Source organism: Bombina bombina, chromosome 9 (assembly GCF_027579735.1).
Source record: "Bombina bombina isolate aBomBom1 chromosome 9, aBomBom1.pri, whole genome shotgun sequence".
Lineage (NCBI taxonomy): Eukaryota > Metazoa > Chordata > Amphibia > Anura > Bombinatoridae > Bombina > Bombina bombina.
In genome coordinates, this window is record NC_069507.1 from 57,124,786 (window position 1) to 57,149,679 (window position 24,894).

The 24,894-nt window shown below is 37.4% G+C and overlaps 1 protein-coding gene across 9 annotated transcripts in view; it reads left to right on the plus strand.

The window, feature by feature from the left end:
* Positions 1-24,894, plus strand: part of KCNMA1 (potassium calcium-activated channel subfamily M alpha 1) — a 940,359-nt gene that overhangs the window by 702,895 nt on the left and 212,570 nt on the right. Inside the window, exon 19 of one of the 9 annotated variants that reach the window (XM_053692132.1) lies at positions 7,904-8,056. The exons of the other annotated variants lie outside the window; for them this stretch is intronic. Within the exon in view, the coding sequence (XP_053548107.1) occupies positions 7,904-8,056 (153 nt within the window). The remainder of the gene's footprint in view (positions 1-7,903; positions 8,057-24,894) is intronic. 9 annotated transcript variants of the gene reach the window in all.

The following is a 24,894-nucleotide window of genomic DNA, read 5'->3' on the forward strand; positions in this document are numbered from 1 at the left end:
AGGTGGGGTTTGATTCCATTACTTTTAGGGGAGAGATTTACACAAACACATAAAGTTTTCTCTGTACAACCCGTGCTCTGTTACCACTTATGTTTACACGCCCATAATTAGGCAATTTTTTTGTTTGTTTGTTTTTTTAACTCTTGTTTTCATGTCTCACCTGGGATTTCTTTTTCCTGTTGAATATATTGGGGCTGATTTATTAAGATGCGAATGCAGCTGTTTCCGCCGCCAGAAACAAAAGTTAAGTCTAAGACCGCTGCTCCTTAAAGGGACATAAAACAAGTTGAGATAGAGACAAAATATAATAATATGTATATTAACTACTTTACCTGCAAATTTATACTGCAGTGCCTCGCCATTAACCCTTTCTTTTAAGTTTCTGACTTGTACAGCTCTAACTCCCCCCACACAATTCCTTGTATGGCTGTAGCTATATCCATTGTTGTTTTGGTAAAATACACAAATGAATAGGGATTATCTGCTGGAGCATGCCTACAAGCTGTGAACTCAGTAGAAATACAATGCCTGTGTCTAAACACTGATAAGGGGGGTGGAGCACAGTGTCCAGACAGCACGGCTATTTTAAGTATTTTTTAATTATTATTATTTTTGAAAATTATTTTAAAATACTTACCATCAATTTTTTTAAAAAAATGTATGCAAACTATTTTTACTTAAGTAGCCCTTTTAGGATATGCAGAGATCTCAACCTGTTTTATGGCACTTTTAACTCATCCGCCACCTCTAAACACTTTAACTCATCCGCCACCTCTGACAGCAATCATCCCGATCAGATACGATTGGAATGATTGACACCCCCTGCTAGCGACCGATTGGCCGCAAATGTGCAGGGGGTGGGATTGCACAAGCATTTCACCAGAAATGCTTGCGCAATTTTAGCGATGCCGGGCAGACATGATCCCCATTTGCTCAATAACTCTGTAGTTAAACATCATCCCATATTCACGTTTTATGTCTGGAACTCGAGTTCCCTGGAGATTTGTTGGAAACTGAATATAAAGTCAAATAAAGTTTTTTCCCTATGAGAAAAAAAGAACATAACAATTTTGGTTGTGCAAAGCTGGGGAATGGGTAGTAAAGGCGTTATCAATCAATTTAAACAATAACAATTTTTGTGTAGACTGTCCCTTTAATACATCATTTCTATATGCCTTTAATGTTTTTTTAATATAAAATATTTTAGTGACCAAGAGCATTAAGTTTGACCTGTAACATTTCATTCAGTTTTTATTTTTTAAATTCAATTATTTGTACATTATTTCTGAGACAGTTTGAATAATGTGAAGTCCTTTTAGTTTTTCTAGAGCAACAAAATATATATAAATCTGAGTTCTATAGGGATCTAGGCCAATGCTAATGACTATAAGTATAATGAAGTTTGCTAAAAGATAAATATGAATTATACTTGCTGCAGGGCTTCACTGAATTCAGGTTAAAACTCTATGGGCTAGATTAAAAGTGGTGCGTTAACGTTAGCGCGCAATATTGAACAATGTGCGTATTACAAGTTGAAAGTAAACGCGACCGCACAAGCACAAACTAAATTTGCGTTCATCGGGTAAGTGTGACTAAAGTCCTTGAGTAAAAGATTATGGCTAAATAAAAAGTTGCACTAAACATAACATAAATACATTACAATAAATTGTCACTCATATATACACTATCTAATAAAAATATTCATATAAATACAAAAAAATAAGGCATAAGGGTTAAAAGGTATATGAAAAGGCGTTTGATTGTAAAGTGCTATAATGTTTATATACATACATATAAACACATACAAATACATGTATACACATATATACATATGTATATATACTTCTGAGCCATTTATACTCAAATACCTGAAAACAAGAAACATGATTTCTTATAAATTGCAATATTTAATAGTGTTTTACTGTATATATATTGTAAATATTTGACATTCAAATGTTCTTCACATGGGGGAAAATGTTCTATGTATTTTTCAATAGATATTCCTATATATATATCTGTATATACCTATATATTCATATAGATACAGTATATAGGTATACAATTCAGTGCAAGCAAGGAATATAAAAGGTATAGGTATAGATATATATTTTACAAAAACTACATCAGATATATATAGAAATATATATTTAAAAATAGATAGGGCATTCTATGTGAAGAATATTGGAATGTAAAATATTCATAACTTATTATTGGTTATTTGTAGAGCGCCAACAGATTCCGCAGCGCTAACTACCTTCGGGTTAATGCTGTAGGTCTAATGTGGTGTCGGGTTAGCGCGCGAGCCATAGGTTTAGTTTTGTTTGTTTTCAGTTTGCTAACTCCATCAAATTCTATGGGGAGTTAACATGGTCGCAATATCCGAAGTCCTGAAGTAAGTGCGCATTTGCATGCAGACCATTTACTTTCAACTTGTAACGCACGTGTTAACTGATGCGCTTTAAAAATTTATTTCTGGCGGTGTTTGTGCGTGAGCGAAAGCTCTAAATAACACGCCACTTGTAATCTTGCCCTGTTTATTTTTCTTAAGCTCCTTTTCTAAAGGGGATTTCAAGGGATCACATCTAATGTGAGTCAGTAGCAGGGTGTTGACCATTCTGAAAGTTAAAGTTAAACCCAAGTTTTTTCCCATGATTCAGATAGATTCAGATAGAGAACACAATTTTTTAACAACTTTCCAATTTACTTCTATTAGCACATTTGCTTCATTCTCTTGGTATCCTTTGATGAAGGAGCAACAACGCACTACTGGGAGCTTGCTGAACACACCAATCAACAGCTAGATCGCAGTTGTGTATTGCTGCTTCTGAGCGTACCTTGGTATACTTTTCAACAAAGGATACCAATGAAGCAAATTAGGAAAAAGGAGTAAATTGGAAAGTTGTTTAAATTGTATACTCTATCTGAATCATGAAAGTTTTATTTTCACGTTACTGTCCCTTTAATAAAGAGAATATGCCAGAATTCAGAAAACTCTAATTTCAATTTAAATTTAAGTGGTACTGCACCTTTAACACCTTGTCTGACAAAGATGGCCACAGCAAATTGCAATATGATATGCTGTAGTCTAGTAGAGGAGGGGTTAAACAAACCTTACTAAGTTTACGTTAGGTAGAAGAGCTGACACTTTAAGAAAAGTTCCTGTTTGATACTAAAATATATTAGCTGATTGTCCCTTAACAAATGTGCTGCTGTATTTTTAAATCAATCACTATGGGACATTGTTAGTCATTGTGTTTATACACGTGTATCTAACTGTACAGTTATATGTGAGTGTGTGCCACATCTATACACTGTAATCTGATTTAGTTGTATATCATTTGTGCATATTGTACAAGTAAATGTGTAATTATATATATATGAAGTAATAGTAGTGGTCAAATATATATATTTATATACATGCATTTATTTATGGGTTTGTGTGTTTCTGTCTATATTTCTGTCTATCTATCTTGTGTATCTATTTGTGTGTGTGTAGATATATATATATATATATATATATATATATATACATACATATATGTGTGTATTTGTGTGTTTATATATATATATATATATATATATATATATACACACATACATATATATGTATGTGTGTTACAATTTGTGTGTGTACTGTACACCCTTTATTTTTTAGTGAATACTTTCCATTGTTCTTTGTCGTGTCTTTGCTATGTATAGTAGTTAATAACACCCCTGTCTTGTATTTTAGTAGTTTATTTTGATATATGTATATGTATACAGTATGAGTATATATATATATATATATATATATATATATATATATATATATATATATTAGATATTTGAATATGTAGGTTTGAAAAGTAATTATTTAAAATAGTGTCCTGTGCTAATAATGTGTGATTTCCATCATCATCCTCAAATAATGAAAACAACAGTATACTGAGGTAGGCTGGAGGGGTTGTTATTTCTTATCCCCAGGACTTACCTTTATGTGATATACAATTTGATGGAGTGTTCTCAGTTAACCAAAACGTGATGTGCACTATTTATTATTGGGTTGCAGCAAAGAGCCCACAATTCTGCTCCTATGTGCGTTTTCCCCTTCAGTATTCATCATCGTCTTACGTGTTTTACCATCGTACAGTCTCAGGGAAGCTACAGGTTGAAATAAAGTGTTTATTGTTAGCATGTGATTATGGTAACACATCTTACAACAGAGGCATTTCTGAGGCCAGCAGTGACATTCCTGTTACAGGTGGAATAACCACGGCTTTATGTTGAGTTTGTCCTGTGATGTTCTGATGTGCACAGTGTGTCGTATGATGTTGCTGTCTTAATGATAGAAGAACTTTGTGTGAATCTTGTGAATGGTCAGTTGGATTAGGAACTTACATTTCTACTGAAGTTAATATCCCTCATCTATAGGGTGTCTTCGTCAGTGCCTCATTGGTACACGTGTGCTTGTAATGTTATTGTCATTGTATCCTGTAGATATTTCCCCCGCTCTTGTTGTGTCATAATAACTTTATCAATGAGCCTAGATAATTATACCCCCTCCCCTTTCCTGTTTATCTTTGGGGTAGTTAGAACTCTCTGGCATAAAGATCCCAAAAAATGCCCAACCAATACAAACTGTAACTTTTCAACGTATTGCATTGCAAAAAAAACAATTTAGACCATTGCTAACGTTTCAAGGTCCACTTTGTGCCAGAGACAACCTGACTTTGTCATACATTGCTGCTATTATAGTAACAGAACAATTAAAAGTTAAGTGTCTTCTGCCTCTCAAAATGATTCTTTTTTCTATTTGTATAGTCTAAATTCTTACATGGGAAGTCAGACTGCATTTTGTTCAGTCTTGCAGGTCACTTGTTCTGCAGTCTTTTGACTTTGTTGGCATTTTTATCATGTGATAGGGTGGGTAACACAACTGTTTGTTTTACTAATGAATAAGCATGTTCTAGAGTAGTTGTTTTTCATTTGCTTTTACTTGCTAAAGACACAACCCATTTAATATTTAAATATTTGCCCACTTTTGTAATTTAACACTAAAAATATGGGTTTACGTGCTGTCCCATAGAGGCTGGAGCGCAGGATCCAGAATTCATACGTTCCAGAATTTACGAAATGATTGCTAGATGAGTGCAGGTGCTAATTTATATCTCTCCCTTATTGGACACAGCAAATTAGATAATTAAGCCTACTAAAGAAATGTTTCAAGAGGTATGTTCCTGGACTTAAAACAATGCAATTTTACAAATAAAATTATTATTTTTTTTTTTATGTTTTATGTATGTAGTGCTTAAAGGGACACTAAACCCAATTTTTTTCTTTCATGATTTAGATAGAGTATGGAATTTTAAGCAAATTTCTAATTTACTCCCATTATCAATTTTCTTTTTTTCTCTTGCCATCTTTATTTGAAAAGGCAGGAATGAAAGCTTAAGAGCCGGCCCATTTTGGTTTAGCACCTGGGTATCGCTTCCTGATTGGTGGCTAAATGTAGCAAACCAATCAGCAAGCTCTATCCAGGTTCTGAACCAAAAAATAGGCCGGTTCCTTACCTTACATTTCTGCTTTTTAAATAAAGATACCAAGAGAAGGAAGAAAAATTGATAATAGGAGTAAATTAGAAAGTTGCTTAAAATTGCATGCACTATCTGAATCATGAAAGAAAAAAAAATTGGGTTTACTATCCCTTTAAAGGAACATGAAAGTCAAATTTCCTGCTTTTCAACAAAAGATACCAAGATAATGAAGAAAAATGAATAATAGACGTAAATTAGAAAGTTCTATCTGAATCATAAAATAAACATTTTTGGTTTCATATCCCTGATAGACTTTTGTACATATAGTCTACAGACTAAAAAAGAATACATAATAAAAGTACACACAGTGGGGCTGATTTAACAAGGGCCGAATGGCCCCTGTTCCCCTTGTTTCCGCAGAGTTAAGAAGCAGCGGTCTTAAAATCGCTGCTCCTTAACTCATCTGCCTGCTCTGAGTGGCGGACAACAATCAACCCGATCAGATACGATCTGGTTGATTGACACCCTCTGCTAGGACTGGCCGTGAATCTGCAGGGGGCGGCATTGCACAAGCAGTTCACCAAAACTGCTTGTGCAATGATAAATGTGGACAGCGTATGCTGTCGGCATTTAGCGATGTCGAGCGGACATGATCGCTGCAGATGGTAAATCAGCCCCTGTCAGTGCTTTTTATAGGTGTATTCTTTTTTTAGTCTCTAGACTACAAGTAAAGAAGACTTTTAAATTCACTTGTACTATAAAAATGTACTTTTTTTTTCTTGGTACCCTTTGTTGAAAAGAATATCTACATATGCTCAGCAGTAGCAATGCACTATTGGGAGCTATCCAGTGAGTGGTGGCTGCATACATTTGTCTCTTGTCATCAACAGATGTCTTCAGCTAGTCCCTAGTAATTCATTGCTGCTGTGGAGCTGACAAACTATTCATGGGTTAAAAACATTGTCATACGCAAGTATCAGTGTAATAACAAAATGCTCTATCATATTCGAGCATTTTCTGTTTGCACGTTTATGTCCCTTTAATTGCCAATATACTTTGCATATATAAAACATGACATTTAAGCCATTCGCAAGTCTCAGCAAAGCGCATAAACTCAATAGCATCAGAAGGAAGATTATCTAAAATTATTTTCACTCCGCTCTCCCACCTGAAAGGTTATGCAGCGTTTAAACAGAAGTTGGCACTTTCAATGAGACCAGAAACACTATCTTTTAATTGTAGCTTTTGTTCATGCCTGTTGGAGCTCTTGACTAGTGGTGGATCTTGTAGCATGAGTGAATACCTGATATGGTGCTGCTTGAGAAAGTCATTTCCCATGCATGAAAAACAACTGTTTTCAGTGGAGTATTATCTGCACTTGGAGACATCTGTGACTTTGCTTTACATCTGCATCTGACCCTCCGTCTTTGTGACTGCTCATCACAATAATAATCCACTCAAACCAAAAGGTTTTAGATAGTTCCACACTCATTGTCATCTCATCCACAGATAGGCCATGCTCTCTGTGGGCCTCTTGGAAATGCCAGCCACTAGAAAAATGTGTACAGATTTAATATAGAACTACAATCTGTCCCATCTAATTCATGTTTAAAATACATGATATGGTTCATTATTTATCGTTCAGTATCTTTAACGAAAAAAATACTTATCATTTGTCCAGATTTAGCACCTGTGTGGATGTATGGACTATTAATTTACTTCTAAAATAAATAATTAGTGTATAACACCCTAAACCCACTACAGGTGCTTTCCCAATATTATCATGGTTTTATGTTTGTAACATATTTTAATAGACAAAAGTCATAGTAATGTAGTTTTATTGATTTCTCCACAAGTTATAGCGTGTTACAGTGTTGCATAACATCAGCTTGTACAAGATCCAACTACCTCTTTTTTAATTCTATTGTTTTGTTGTAGTGAAAACCAAAATTATTAATAATAGTAAAAGAATTTGTGATAAAGTAAAAGTAAAGTGCTCATAAGTATAATTTATGTCCCAGATTTTTACGTAGCAAAAAAAAAAAAATGTATTTTCAATGTTTCATCTTCACTCAAATTTCCTACAGGTTTGGTGGCCAGCCTTTTGAAGATTGTCATCTTGCTCCTTTCTATCGCACCTCTTATAAATAGTAACAATGACTTATTTTACATTTTTCATCCGTTTAACTTTTTCACTCCAGATGTCTGTTTCTCATATCCATCCTCCAAATAAGCCTAGATAAAATATCCTGCTGTTCAGACCATCATACACATTTAGCTGCATTGTGTCTATTAATATATATACATGAATATATATGTCTGTCTGTATCTCTTTACCTTGCATTAATCTACCACTCTTCCTCTCCCCTTCATCGTTAACATGATTTTAGCCAAGATGTCCATCCGCAAGAGGCTGATGCAGGCATGTTGTTTGGGGTGCTCTTGCATGTCACGCACTATGCGTAGTAACATGGGAACACTTGAACGAGCCTTCCCCCTCTCTCCTGTCTCTGTTAATGATTACTCAACCAGTTTACGTGGCTGTAAGTTCCGAACCATACTGTTTCAAGTGTCGTGCTGTGTGTGTGCTTTTGAGTATATGACATCACCTGTGTTTTGTGTTGTGGTCTGTGTTTCCCGTGATCTTGTTAGTGGGCTGATATATTTCTCTGTGTATATAATTTTTATTGTACTGTGTTGCTTAAAAACAAATTGGAAGATAAAAAGTGTTATGGTAATCTTTTAGTCATCTATTTATTTTTTACAATATACCAATAGCTGCATATCCAGACCACTAGATGGTACACCATTTACCTTATGTTGGTTTATGGTTTACAGCAGCTTGAGTTATGCACCAAATGACACCTTATTCACTATATTTTTTATTCATGGCTAAATTTTATTACATTATATCAATATTTAATCTTGACGACAATAAACTTATGTGTGGACACCACTCGGTTGGATCAGCATATATACCTGTTAAAATGTCATGTTATTCAGTACAACTGACATGTGTATCAAGATTCAGCTGCCATTGTCACTCTTCATTGGAACGGTGATAAGACTTCCATGTATCAGTTGTTACTTTATTACATGAGTTGTGACCTGATTAAACCATGTTTTTCTTCCTGTATGATGAAAGGGACACTAATACAATAAATGTGTGAAGTGTTACCTCTCCTTAAAACAAGGTTCTATATATGTGTTCAAAATCTAGGAGCCAAAAACTGAGATATTTATCTATCTATTGATATAGATTATTATTATTATACTTTATTTATTAAGCGCCAACATATTTAGCACTTAAATAAAACAATGATATAAAAATTGTAAGAAACAGGAAAAAAAATTACGAACACATACAGGAGGAATTGGTGGCCCTATTCCCGTGGGAACTTACAATCTAGGGGTAGGAGGTTAGGAAACATGAGGTGAAGACTGCAAGAGTGAGAAAGAAGTTAATACAGAGATAGATGAGGGAAAATTAGGTAAGTGGAAGTAATTTATTACTGAGTTGGGTGGTAGTCTTCTCTGAACAAAAAAGTCTTCAGGGAGCATTTAAAAAAAGAAAGATTAGGGCAAAGTCTGACAGCACGAGGGAGAGTGTTCCAGAGGGTAGGTGGTGCACGACAGAAGTCCTGTAGTCTAGCATGGGAAGAGGTGATAGTCGTGGATGCAAGGAGCAAGTCATTGTTGGATCTTAGTGGGCGGGCTGGAGTATACTTGTTGATTAGAGAGGATAGGTAGTGGGGAGCGGCGTTGGTGAGAGCTTTGTATGTAAGAGTGAGGATTTTGAATTTAATTCTGCTGTGAATGGAGAGCCAATGAAGGGACTCGCAGAAAGGGTGCAGCAGATTCAGAGCGACGTGAAAGGTGGATTAGCCTGGCAGAGGCATTTAGGATGGATTGAAGGGGGAGAACAGATCCTTTAGGTACTCCAACAGACAGATATACACACATGCACATAACAGCTGTGTGTGTCTACATATACACATACAATATATTATAACACAATAAAAGTTGGATTTGTATTTCACAGCTGAGAGGCCTAGAAAGTATCCAACTTAACCAAGCTACATTTTAGGTGCAGCTGATGGCGGTCAGCGTAGGGTAGTGTGGTGCACTCATGGGTGTCAGGGCATCAGGACCTAATTTAAGGGGCCTTGGCTCCATGTCAAGTGGGTTTGTCAATTGCACTGCCTTAAAGTATATGTATACATTTGTAAATATCTGACATTCGCCATCCAATCCCAATTACACTAACTATATTATAACTATAGCCCAAAGGTGATTTTCTTCCATAATACAAATACCATCCTCTTTCCCTGTCCCCCCTACAAAAAAATAAAACGATATATATGTTTAGAGTTGCACTTTGCAGCCATAAAGTTATCACAAACCTTTTGACAACTGCCAGAAATCATTTTCTCCATAGTTTTGTTTTACAAAATGATAGTTCATTGCACAAGACTACAGATTTTGCTGGGGTTTTGGATCTAGTCCAAAACTGCCCAAACTATGACCTGTGGGACTTACCCAGCCATCCACTTGTTTTTTTGTGTGGCCCTCATCTTTACTGAGCAAAAAACAGATATCAATCATTTGTTACTGAAAAATTAGTTTCATATTTCTCATTAGGTAGTTAAACGTGTATTTGTACACTTACATAGTATATACAGTTCAATTGTATCTTGTCTACTACAACTTATATTCATTTTGGCCCACGTTATTTTCTACTTTTGAATAATGCAGAAGATTTAGACTTGATGCAGCACCAGGTTTCCGGGGCCTCTCTATATGTTTATTGGTAAAAAGGGGGAGGGGTTTACAGGTATAAACAGACGTGCAAAAGATAGACAGGCACGAGACAACATTTCCAACTAAGGGCCAGATTACAAGTGGAGCGCAAAATTGTGCTTTCGTGAGCTTGATATTTGCACTCCACTCATAATACCAGCGCACTCAATTGTGCACTGGTATTTTAAGTGGCCTGCAATGCAAACGCTTCCTCGCGTTCGCATTGAACGGAAGCTTTGCGCGTCTTTATAGCTTGTTTCCATAGGCTTCAATGGGAGCCTCATTCTCATGCCATGAGACACTAGCGCAGCCCAGGGATTGAGTTGGTTTCTAACACCACAGTCCCGCCATCTTGAACCCCTAAGAAACTGCTTTAAGGGTTAAAACATTTATTTTGGTGTTATTTTGACCAGAGGTCTGACCTCTGGTAAATTATTGGCGCGCTAATTGCTACCGCGAGGTCATGGTAGTAATTACCAGCCACTTGTAAAGGATGGTTATTTATCGTGCCCGCAATGGGAAATGTGCCTGTTCCCGGGGGCACAATAAATTAGCGCTCCACGTGTATCCTTTCTTAACTAATTTTGGAGCCTTTAATATGATATGCAGGTCTATTTAAAGAAACATACAAAAAACAAATAACATTTTTACTATATACGTCTGCAGTAACTTTTACTGTGAACTTAATCTCCTGTGAGTAGGCAAATGTATACTTATTGTCTTTCTGCTCAAGCTCTGAGTGTTGTTGATTCTATGATATAATTAATATCATGTGCGCATGAAACTTACCTGCTATATTGTCAGGAAGTAGTAGGCATAATAAAATGAATCAGAAAATGATAGAGTTTAGATTAAAGAGACAAAAAGTGTGAAAAGAAAATGCTCTAATGTGTACATTTATGTAATGATGAAATCTCTATTTGTTTAATCACTGCGAATGACTTAAACACATAGTTAAAGTCAGCTCCAGGACAGCAGTGATCAGCTGGGAACTAGCTGAAGACATTTGGTGAGCCAATGACAAGAGGGATATGTGTGTAGCCACCATCATAATCTAGCTCATAGTAGGGCACTGCTCCTCCTGAGGCTACCTATGTATGTCTTTCAACAAAGGAGATCAAAATACTTAAATACATTTTAAATTAAAAATTCTTTTAAAATGGCATGTTGTGTCTAAACCATGAAAGTTTCATTTTGACTTTCATACCTCTATAAAGATTTTTGAAAGCATGTGCATGCTACAAAAATGCTTCCCAGCAAATTTGAAATACACTGCTGTGCATTTTACATTTGTCTTTTATGTCCCTTTAAAGCGATACTAAATCCAATTTTTTTTATTCATGATTCAGCATACAATTTTAAGCAACTTTATAATTTACTCCTACTATCAATTTTCTTTGTTCTCTTGCTATCTTTATTTAAAAAGCAGGAATTTAAAGCTTAGGAGCCAGCCCATTTTAGTTTCAGCACCCTGGATAGCTCCTGCTTATTGGTGGCTACCTTGAGCAAACCAATAAGCAAGCATAACCCAGGTTCTGAACCAAAAATGGGTCGTCTCTTAAGCTTTATATTCCTGCTTTTTAAATAAAGATAGCAAGAGAATGAAGAAACATTGATAATAGGAGTAAATTAGAAAGTTGCTTAAAATTACATGCTCTGTCGAAATCATAAAAAAAAATGTGGGTTTAGTGTCCCTTTAAGTGGTGTCTCCTGTTATTTGAGATAATAGATAAGAATCCACTAAACTTACTTCTGTCCGACCTCATTGAGAAAGTAAGTGACTTTAACACGTTTAACTTTTTAGGGATCTATGTGCTTGATGGGGACACTGTTTTTACAGTGATGAGATAGTAAAGATGAGATCACCCGCATTCATTCCGACCTCCATTGGGGAATAGCAAATCTAATGTTAACTCATTAAGCCTGCTCTCCAGTTACCAGCCTAATAGATTTACATAGACAAATGTTAGTAGCAATGAGATTAATGCCAAGTGTGTTGTCTGGCCATGGAACAAACTTGTCTCGACAGGTCTGACAAAATCAACAAAAACTAAGGGGGATGTGCAGGCCTCTCATTAAACCTGCACAGGCACGAAAATTAGTAGGGACCTACAATTAACTACAGAAACAGCTGCGTTCTCCTAGGAATGAGTGGAGTTTGCCCCAGCTCATGTTTCTCAAAGTTCCATCCTCTAGATATCCCTCAAATCATGGTTAATTAGGATCAGAGAAAAACAACAATGACGTGTCAGCTATTTGCCTTCTGATGTTAGCGCTCAAGATGCTTGTTAAGCGCCATTAGATCATTACAGGGTTTGACTGATTCCTGATCCTGCAGGGATTAAGCATCAGAGTGCAAGAAATAGTGAAAGTCACAGACTTCTGTGCAACCTCGCATTTCCGTAGCCCAGAGATTTTAGTTTAATATTGTCTCAGGTTCAGTATCTTACATGCGAATTCTATGCGCCAAGTTCGTGTCTGAAGGACTCTTGTTTGTCTGTTCCTCATTTTTAAGAGGCATTGAAGGGAGATAATACCCAAATGTTGAAGCACTTGAAAATGATGCAGGATAGCTGAAAAAAAGCTAACTAGAAAATATCACCTAAACATCTCTATGTAAAAAAGGAACATAATCTACCTCAACATTTTCTCAGTAACCACATTCCATTGTATAGGGATTTTCAGAAGCCAATCAGGTTGCTAGTCCTAGGACTCGCAAGGTAGTGTGCATCTGGCATGTGCAGTCATATTATTTCACTGCAGTATGAAATCTCTCGAGATTTAAGTGAAATCTCATGAGATCATAGTAAAGCAAAGAGTGACATTAGGACTGATTAAGCTGATTGGCTGTGGTGGCTTTTTTCCCAACATTCAGCTGACAGTAGCTGAAGGATAACTGTTCACATGTTCACAGAGCACTTACTACTGTGAGCTCAAGAGATTTTGCGGTAAAATATCTTCCTTTTTTTACTATTTAGGTGCTATATTCTTGTCAGCTTTTACAGTTATGGTGCTTCACGTGAATTAGCATATGGGTATTATGTCCCTTTAAAGTTAACATTTAATCTCCTGGGAAACTGTTTAATTAAGGAAAGTAAATAAATAACATTGCAATATATACTTTCATTGTTTGTTTTGCCTGTTTTTGCTGTAAAATACCTCTCAAACGTGTACTTAAAACACTCCCTCCAGAGAGGCTAGAGCATCTCCATTATATACTTACGATTGGAGAAATTTAGTTGAGTCTATAACATTCTACACAGTGATTGGTTAAATCATAATTATTCAATAGAGCATGGAATTTTTGTCCTAATCACTATGGGACGCTGTGTTTAACCACCACAAAATACATTAACAAGTAGCTCAGGGGCACTGTTGGTCTCGAGCAGGAACCAATTGGCAGCAGCAGTCACATGACCACAATAATTGTGAGATGTATTTGGCTCCAGAGCTGGACGTCACCTATGTTTTTAACCCCTTTGGAAGGGTTAAACACAGAGTTTCAGGGAGAGTAAAGCAAAAAATGATGTGCTCTAAAGAAATAGAGCATGTATGTTCTTGACTATAATGTCCTTTTAGAACTCAGTTCAGTCATTATATATCATTTTGAAAAGAAACAAAATAAATGTATGTGAAGAACACTGAAATATGAAATATTAATAATACCTATAGGGTTAGCGCACAAGTTAGTTTTTTCTTCAACGGTCTCCATTGTAGTCTATGGGGAGAAAACGTTAACACGGTCACGCTATCCAAGGTTCCGAAGTTATAATCGCACGCAAAACTTTTACTTTTAACTTCTAATACGTACAGAAAGATTACTTGTGGCGGTGTTAACACTTGAGCAAAAGTGATAAATAGTGCGTCACTTGTAATCTATCCTTTAGTAAGTACAAGCACAAGATGGGAGAATGATCTCTTGTTCCCAAGGGCTTGTAATAAATAACCATAAGTAAAATAAACATATGTGACCAGATTAAGCAAATAAAGAGTGTTGTATACAGTGTAGAATTATAGCACTACATTAGCATTGTAGTGGTCACTGCGGCAGGGTAGGGGTTAATCCCTGGTTTATTCTGCAGCAGTCCTTTTCATCTGTCTGGCAGTCAAGTGGTTACATGCTATTGGTCTAGCTGTGTATATAAGTAATATAGACTTCTGGGATGCCATAAGTGAATCCCTGACTGTCACTGCCAGGCACCGCTTGCAGGAATGTTGCCAGGATTCAGTGTCCCAGAGTCAGGGTCTTATTTAAGGTGACGGGGATACTATCCTTGCCCTGTGTGTTCCTGAGCTTGGCTGTTTCCCAGCCTGACACCCTGTCCCCAGCAGGCTTTGCCTTGTCTGTCTATTGCTGCTCCAGACCAGGAAAGATGCTGTACAGGGAACTCTCTTGCTTTCTAGATGATTTGTGCCAGCAGAAGCCGTGCTCGTGTCTTAGGGCTGCTGTCACCAACTCATCTTTAGTCTGCTGCTTGACCATTGCTGAGGAAGTGATTTAAAGACCCCTGCATCTATGTACTACTGTACATTTAACTGATACTCAGGGGAATTTAGAAAAAAAAAAACATTTACGTGAATACAGGACACCTGTCATCCCTAGTTGCATGTATGATGTATCAGCTGTGCAAGAACTGCTCATTACTTTTTACACTCCTGTCTACAGGATTTTTCATATCTTACTCCAATTCTATACCATTCCTTATCTTGTCCATAGCTTTGAGATTCAAGTGCTGTCTAAAACGAACCCAACTGTCCCTCAATATGTTCTGTAGAATGAAAGCTCACCTACTGGTAATGTAAGCATGCATTACAGTAATTTATTGACAGGGGGTGCTCTTTCCTTTTTGTAACGGTGTTTTGTAAATGTATCATCAGGTAGTTAAAGGGACATTTAACCCCAATTTTCTTTCATGATTCAGATAGAGGATACAATTTTAAACAACATTCCAATTTACTTCTATGATCTAATTTGCTTAATTCTTTAAATATCCTTTGTCGAAGAAATAGCAATGAGCATTGGTGAGCCAATCACACAAGGTATCTGTGCGGCCACCAATCAGCAGCTACTGAGCCTATCTAGATATGCTTTTCAGCAAAGGATATCAAGAGAATGAAACAAAATAGACAATAGAAGTAAATTAGAAAGTTGTTTAAAATTGCATGCTCTTTCTAAAATCATGAAAGAAAAATTATGTGTTCTGTGTCCCTTTAATGTAGCTATTATCTTAGCATAGAAAAACATGATGGTCCATAATAAATAAAAAAAAATGTACTTGACTGTATATACAGAATTATCTTTAGGGTTCATAGCCCCAGTGTTTTATTTAGTTAACCCTTGCATTAAAAAACTAATGATATAACTATCATTGTCTAAAGTCAAACTGGCCACCCTGTTTCATGATAAAGTCTTTATTCCAGAGCAATTATAAATTGTGTTAATGAGTTTTTAGTTGCACTGTCAAAATAAGGTGTCTAATTAGCAGATGTTAACATGCTTAGAGGATCTCAAAGCGACAGGGAACTATATTAAGTGATAAATGTGAAAAGAACATAATTTATAGCATTGCTCATTTATTTAGTAGATGTTATTTATAGCAGTAATTGGTGTCAAGTGATGGTATCTAAAGAACAAAAAACAGATATCATACAAAACACTATTCATTTATCACAATTTAAAAGAAAAACTCATTTAAAATGAATCACTATTTAGAAATTTGCTGCTTGCTGACAATAAAAAATGCTTACTTTCTTAAAGTCACTTTCTATCTTATTTTCAATGCTACTGCGTTTAGTGCCTCTTAATGTCCTTCTAATTGTGTGTTTTTTAGCTGTGTATTTGCTGCAGATATGTCTGCATCTGATTCGGATACAAAAGTAACGCTAGAGTCGTTTTATTTGGAGGGCACTGAAAAGCACAAGAGGCAGAGAGGCCTTTGTGGCCTTAAAGGGATACTAAACCCACATTTTTTTCTTTCATGATTTAGATAGAGCATTCAATTTTAAGCAACGTTCTCATTTACTCCTTCTATCAATTTTTCTTTGTTCTTTTGCTATCTTTATTTGAAAAGCAAAAATGTAAGCTTAGAAGCCGGACCATTTTTGGTTAAGCACCTGGGCTGTGCTTGCTGATTGATACTAAATGTAACCACCAATCAGCAAGCGCTATTAAAAAATGGGCCGGCTCCTTAACTTAGGTTCCTGCTTTTTGAAATAAAGATAGCAAGAGAATGAAGAAAAATTGATAATATGAATAAATTAGAAAGTTGCTTAAAACTGCATGCTCTATCTGAATCATGAAAGAAATCATTTGGGTTTAGTATCCTTTTAAGAAAAAAATTGGAGAACTAACTTCAATAAGGATATTTATAATTAGTTTTTAATTTTATATACAGTACAGTGTTCTCTCCGAGTCCCCAGGACCTTTTTAATGGGCGCACAACCCGGCTGAATTTACTGATCACTCAGCTAACATTTAAGGCAATATTAAGCCAAAATGAACTAATATTAACATGTTTCAATGTTTTATTGCACAAGTTATAATTAAAGGGATATGAAACCCAAAAGTTTTCTTTTGTGATTCAGACATCACATGCTCTAAGCCTCTGACTGAATCATGAAAGAAAAAGTGTGGGTTTTATATCCCTTTAAATACATTTATGTTAAATTATGCAATTCATTTGTGATTTAGATAATAGAAAATGTTCTAATATTACAAGTTATTACACTGCCACACAGCTATTTCATAATGCTGCCAGGCTGGCAAAATTATCTGTGGAAGGCAAAAAAATGATCTGGTGACAGCAAAAGTATATACTATTGTTTGACATTATGATGTAGTATGTGCCCTTTGAAAGTTTGTCAAGGGGCATTCACCTTTTTTATAGTTATATTTTTTTTCTAGATATCAGGTGCTGAAACCCACTTATCTATAACAAGACTATTTTCTAGGGGTGCATTATAGGGTGGTTGCTAGTGATATGGTCATTGGTGGTTCCACACTGTGATGTGCCCTTAGAAAAATATTGCTTTTATACAGGCTAATAACGGGGGGGGGGGGGGGGGGTTTGGAGGCACCTGTATCTTGGGTAAAATAACTTTGAAAAGGTGCGTGCCCCATAGCAAACTTTGACAGGTAACATACTCCATAGTTATGTCCCTTTAAGATAACCATCTTAGCAGCATTTTAGTGTCTACTTCCTTGTGCGTCTGCATATGTTTTGTTATTTTGTACTTTGGAAATGATTGTATCTGGGGTTTTTTTAATTTATGGGATATTAAATTTAAAAAATAATTTCACTGCAGAGTGTAGAGTATATTATTACCAGTAATATCTACTAAAGCTCAGTATAATTATATATAAAACACTCTTGAGACAGCTATTTTACTTATTACCTCTACATGTTTTAGCATTTTTTCAAATTTGACATGACAGCCAAGGCAGTCGATCATATGACGCACTGTCCACCCCAATGACACATTAATAATGTCACCTATGTGAGTATCATCCTGATTAGGATTATGAATATGGAAGAGCTATGGCAAGTGTTAGCTTAGCTCAATGGTTAGAGTTAGGGTTAAAGTGAAGATTAACTGACCTGTATGTTGAAATAGAATTAAATTATCTGTCACAAATTAATATGAGTTTAATTCATCAACCTGTATGAAATCATGTTGAAATAAAGTTATCGCCGTAGAAATCGTTATTTTAAGATGATCACAATCAACCCATTTTTTTGTTTTGTTTTTCTTCTTGATCACGTTCTCCAAACTACCAATTGAAATTCTGGCCGTTAGGCGGCCGTGGATCTACATCACCCGCCTACTATTCAAAAAGTGCATCCGCTACTGTCCTATTCTACATCTTGTACTCCAACGCGCACTCCCATGCATAATAGCTTTCAGTCGGACCACCCACAGTAAATATCGTTGCAAACGGGTCACGTCTAATAAAACTGCTGCTCTTTCGATCGCACAACATAGTACTGAATGAATACTGTATAGTTATCCTTTCAATACTATGTTGCAAACGGCGATTAACGCATGCGCATTGTTGGTTGAGGTTGAAGAGTATCGCATGCGCATTAGTTCTAGAAATCGGAGATTTGCACATGCCCAATACTTCCGATCGTCGTGCATGTGCTTTGGAGATGCGTATAGAGCGGGTGGGACCGATCTATACATAACAGCATCAAAAATCCGGAAGCTGTGGTGGGGAGGAGTTTACATGCTAATGGTAGGCAGCTTACTATAATTAAAAAAAAATTAAATATGTGATATAAAATGAAATAAACTTAGCGATCAGCTTATTATGTTAGTCAAGGATGTGTTAATGTCTTCAAAACAAAAAATTAACCTTCATTTTAAGGCTATGGTTAAGGGTTATGGTTAGAGGGACACTGAACCCAAAATTTTTCTTTTGTGATTCAGATAGAGCATTCAATTATAAGCAACTTTCTAATTTAATCCTACTATCAAACTGTCTTCATTCTCTTGGTATCTTTATTTGAAAAGCAAGAATGTAAGTTTAGATGCCGGACCATTTTTGGTGAACAACCTGGGTTGTCCTTGCTGATTGGACTGCACCAATAAACAAGTGCTGTCCAAAGTCCTGAACCAGCAATTGGCTGGCTCCTTAGCTTAGATGACATTTTCAAATAAAGATAGCAAGAGAACGAAGAAAAATTGATAATAGTAAATTAGAAAGTCGCTTAAAATTGCATGTTCTATATGAATCACTAAAGAAAAAATTTGGGTTCAGTGTCCCTTTAAGGCTATGGATAAGAGTTGTTAGGGTTAAGGCTATGGTTAAGAGTTATAATTAGAGTTAGGGTTAAGGCTATGGTTAAGGGTTATGGTTAGAGTTAGGGTTAAGGCTATGGTTAAGGGTTATGATTAGAATTAGGGTTAATTATATGGTTAAGGGTTATAATCAGAGTTAGGGGTTAATTATATGGTTAAGGGTTATAATTAGAGTTAGGGTTAAGGGTTATGATTAGAGTCAGGTTTAAGGCTATGGTAAGGGTTATGATTAGAATTAGGGTTAATTTTATGGTTAAGGGTTATAATTAGAGTCAAGGTTAATTCTATGGCTAAGGGTTATAATTAGAGTTAGGGTAACGGCTATGGTTAAGGGTTATGATTAGAGATATGGTTAAGGGTTATGATTAAATTTAGGGTTAAGCCTATGTTTAAGGGTTATGGCTAGAGTTAGGGTTGAGGCTATGGTTAAGGGTTAGGATTAGAGTTAAGGTTAAGGCTATTGTTGAGGGTTATGTCTAGATCTATGGTTAAGGGTTATGATCAGAGTTAGGGTTGAGGCTATGTTTAAGGGTTATGGTTAGAGTTACTAAGACTATGCTTAAAGGGACACTGAACCCAAATTTTTTCTTTTATGATTCAGATAGAGCATGCAATTTTAAACAACGTTCTAATTTACTCCTATTATCAATTTTTCTTCGTTCTTTTGCTATCTTTATTTAAAAAAGAAGGCATCTAAGCTATTTTTTTGGTTCAGTACTCTAGACAGCACTTTTTTATTGGTGGATTAATTTATCCACCAATCAGCAAGGACAACCCAGGTTGTTCACCAAAAATGGGCCGGCATCTAAACTTACATTCTTGCATTTCAAATAAATATACCAAGAGAATAAAGAACATTTGATAATAGGAGTAAATTAGAAAGTTGCTTAAAATGTCATGCTCTATCTGAATCAGTGTCCCTTTAAGGGTGCCACACAGCATATGAGAAGAACTCTATATCACGAAAGAAAAAAAATTGGTTTCAGTGTCCCATTAAGGATTGTGTTTAGAGTTTGGATTAAGGCTGTGGTTAAGAGTTATGGTTACAGTTAGGGTTGAGGCCATGCTTAAGGGTAATGGTTAGATTTAGTTTTAAGGCTATGGTTAAGGGTTATGATTAGTTTTAGGGTTATAATTAGAGTTAGGGTTGAGGCTATAGTTAAGGGTTATGATTAGAGTTAGGTTTAAGGCTATGATTAGATTTAGGGTTGAAGCTATGGTTAAGGGCTATGATTAGATTCAGCGTTGAGGCTATGGTTAAGGGTATCTTTATTTGAAAAAGAAGGAATGTATCTTATTTTTAGTTCAGCACCCTGGGTAGCGCTTGCTGTTTGGTTACATTTAGTCACCAATCAGCAAGCGCTACCCAGGTGCTGAACCAAAGATGGGCAGACTAGTAAGCTTACATTCCTGCTTTTTCAAATAAAAATCAGGGCCGTCTTTAATATTGATTGGACCCTGGGCAAAAATTTTCTTGCCCCCCCCCCCCACCCCATGCAATTTCGCTCTCCACCCCAACATCCCAAAAAACAACTAAATCAATTTTTTTTTATTATTATTAGCCCAGCGGTGGATCAAAAAATTGCAATATGTGAAACTGGACCTAAGCAGTACTAATAAGTAAATAAATATATAAATTCCTCCACTGTGGATTCATTTAATATTCTTTTGAATGTGATTCTGTTGTGAGGTTAGCTGGTTAAAGAGATTTAGGGCAGCCAACAGGAGCAAAGCAAGGTAAAGGAGGAAGCATGGAGGTGCAGACAAATATAAGTTTACTGACTGGAACAGCAGAACTACTATGGGAAGCTGTAAAATCTGAGACAGAGAAAAAATAAAAACTATAAAAATAAACCTTACATTAATGTGTGAAGTATCAGCATGACGCTATATATCAGCCACACCAGCACATGACGCTTCTTTGCTAGGAACAAGTTCCCTCTCATCCTGAACTAGACAATGCTGCATGGGGAGGGGCGTGTGTGCACTCACTTATTCTTCCCACTGACACCTTTCTAAAAAGCACTATTCCCCTAACAAACTTCAGTTAGTTGATCTTAGGGCCACAGCAGAAAGAGCAGGGCTAAGGGGACCAGTAGACTGGATGCTGTCTGTCCAAGGCTGCATGGATACAGTGTGAGATGAGTCACACAGCCTCAAGACTGAAGAGAGCAGTGTATGCAGCTGCACAGATGCTCAAATCCTCATGTGCCTGCCGCTCCAGCTTTCTGCTGCATGCGCCTACAGTCAGCCCTACCCAGAAACAATCCCCACCACCAGAGCAGTTACCTGGTAACAGTGGTAACCCCAGTAGGACCTTTTCTGATGCAGTGGGAAATGGCTGGATGCCGAGTTAGGGCTTTGCATTCAGTGCTGCACAGTGCACATCTAAAACAGCACATGGCACTAGCTTGGCATGTCACATGACACCGGCACGGTCTGGCACAGTTTTTAAAAAAAATATAAGCAGAGTACTTTGAACTGTGACAGTATTAGGACTGAATGTGTGTGTTCCCCATGTCACATCAGCAGTCTGGTATGAACCATAAAAAAAAAAAATTTTTTTTTTTTTTTTTTTTAGGACTCTTGGGCCCCTCAACAGAGACTGGGCCCAGGGCAGCTGCCCCTTTTGCCCTGTGTTAAAGACGGTCCTGATAAAGATACCAAGGGAAAACGAAGAAAAAATGATAATAGGCGTAAATAAGAAAGTTGCTTAAAATTGCATGCTCTATCTGAATCATGAACGGAAAAATTTGGGTTCATTAACCCTTTAAGTGATATGATTAGAGTTAGGATTAGGGCTAGGGTTAGGGATAGTGTTAGGGATAGGGTTACAGTGATGACTCAGGGGACTTAACATACAATAGTACAACTATGGTGTAACAAGACTTTACAACACCCCAACATCTCTCACTATTACAACATTAGTATGGTCACAAATGTAACCTATTACATTCTCACCATGATAATAGTTGTGACGTAATATTATTGTTATAATATTTTTGCAGTGGTATAGTTGTCATATAATCTATATAATTGTCACTGCAAAATCTGTCCTGGATCCTGAAGTCACATAATATAATAAACCATTTTTATATTAGATGCTCATGTATCTGCTCTACAAATGTATTTTGGGGGTTAAGGTTGTGCTGGAGAGGTTAAAGGGACACTGAACCCCAAAAAAATATTTACTCCTATTATCAATTTTTCTTCATTCTCTTGCTATTTTCTTCATAAATGGAAAGAGTCCACAGCTGCTTTCATTACTTTTGGGAATTAAGAACCTGGCCACCAAGAGGAGGCAACAACACCCCAGCCAAAAGCTTAAATACTCCTCACACTTCCCTCATCCCCCAGTCATTATTTGCCTTTCATCCCAGGAGGTTGGCAGAGAATTTTCGGAAGTTTGTTTTAGTCTCTTATGGAGGGTAGTGCTCTTCGACATAGGACGGGAGTTTTAAGTAATCCTGTCAGTCTCTCAGTGAGGGCTTGGATAAAAGTTAGAATCCGGAGATGCAGGAAGAGTCTTTCTGCGAAACCATCTCGACTCATTTTAACAACTCCACAAGCAATCAGCGTTGTCGAACTTCGCTCCGCTGCCTGCTTTCTTCTCTCAAGTCCATGGCGGAGGCGAGGCTACTATCCGTCACGTTTGAAGGGCCGTGTTCCTGTTCCGGTAAGATCGTTTCATTTTACTTCTTCATGATTGTACTGTAACTCATTTGTTCCTGTGAACTCCCATGAAAAATACAGAGTCTCAGTAAAAATCCTTTAGTATCTTGGAATCAAGGATTAATATCTCCTGAGGGAGATTATTGAACAGGTTTTTTTAAATCATGTTTGTTATGTGATTCAGTCTGCTTATGTGTAGTGTTAACTGGGCTCGTGGCTTTGAAACATAATGGCCTTTCGAAGTGACGCGACCTTGCGGTCGGGCTTGCTTTTTTTGGACTGTATGGTTCACCTTGTGATCGGGCGTGTTTATGTTCTGGTCTCCCATTTCCGCATTCCTAACTGTGTGGCGACTGAGAAATCTAGTCCACTGGTGTCTGGTTTATAGGAGGTGGTGAGTGCCCCAGCCATTGTGGGTGTCAGGTGCCGTTTAAATTGTTTATATTTTGTCCATCTTTTGGTATCCTTTATCCAGCTATGGAGGATGCTGATGTTGAAATTGTTCAACTTACTGATTCAGATTCTTCGTCCTGTGACAAATGCAAATTGGCCCTATTGACTCAGGTCAGTCATTTATGTTCTTTAAGCAGTTCTAGAGCGCCTTGTTCCTCAGGCTCTGGGATTCAAGGGACTGCTGAGCCATCTGCCTCGGGGGGCCCTGTCCTCCGGGAGACGAGTTCCCTACCACTCCCTACTACTACACATGCGGTTAACCCAATTTATTTATTGTTCCCCCCGGAGGTTGTGGGACGTTTTCGCTTTTGCATACTTTTGGCACTTGCGCGTCTACAAAGTCCAGATGTTTATTTGCGATTTTGTTCGTGCCCGATTGCCCCAGGTCTCTCGGCCACAGGAGGGCATGGGCAGTTCCCTGCGGGTGTAACTGTTCCTGAGTGTTGTGCCTTTCGTTACAGGCTGGCTCGCCTTTGTGTTCTACTCAGACATGTTTTTGAGCTGTTTGGGGACCCTATCCTTCTCGTTCATGGGACTCATCAGTCTCCTCCTTCGAATGGCTCACCTCGTTAAACATGGGGGGATGAAGTAATCTCCTTTAAGTCTTGTTATCAAGATCCTTCCCAGTTTTGTTGGAAGAACAGGGTTTGCGTTAGGCTGGTCCTGCGGATCTTTCTGTTCTTCTTGGGCGTTAACCCTCGGGTTGCCTGTCATTTTATTTTATCCGGTTATGATGAATTATATTTTTCCTTTTCATACTATGTTTCCTGCGGGAACTTTCTCTGGGATCGATACTCGCTTCTACGGAAGTTGTTCGGGACATGTTAATCCCATGTTTGTCTGTTTTTCTTCCTCCCTCTCTGAGGGCGGGTTTCGCCAGCCTGGCAGTTATGACCCTGGTTGCAGGCTGGTCCTGCTTGGGTTCAGATCTTCTGTCTCGCAGCTTATTCAGACACGTGGCGCCTATTATACCTTGCTGGTCAGGTTGGGGTGCTGAGTGCTCTTAACATTATTTATGTTTCTTGTTATTTGTTTTACAAATTTCAGCTAAGCATTCTCTAGAGGACTTGCGGGTCCGTGCGGCTCTCTGGATGGTTTCAGTCCTAAATAGGCGTTGTCTGGTGACTGGGTCAGTGAATTTTGCTGCGTCACTCTCTGTTGTTTCAGATACCCTCGGAACCTAGAGTATTCCTTCCCACGTGGTTGGAAAATTTTAGGGTTTAGCGCCTCTTTCTCGCTGGTCGGGGCAGTGTTGCTTTAGGAGATTGTCCTTTTTGGAATTGTTCCTTTAGTGGTTCTCTTCTTCATTGAGACCTACTGGATGGGAATGCTCTGCATCTCCTTCTTGGGATAGAAGAGGTCCTAGTGGGTTTTCATTCATATGGTTCAGGTATTGCCATACAGGTGGCATCCAAAGCCATGTTTTGCTGTCCTCTGACTTCGAATCTGAGGTGATCTGGAGGCGTGATGTTGCTCTATTCGGGTGACTTGTCCTCACTGTTTCCCTTGTGTCTGGAGCTCGTGGCTAGCTGGACAGCTAGCTCAGCATACTAATGCTCTGTGGCTACTCTGAACTGTAGCACACCGAGGGTTGTTTCTTTCCTCCCTTCAAGGTTGATATAATGAGCAGTGCCTGTTAGCTCTAGTGTCCTTT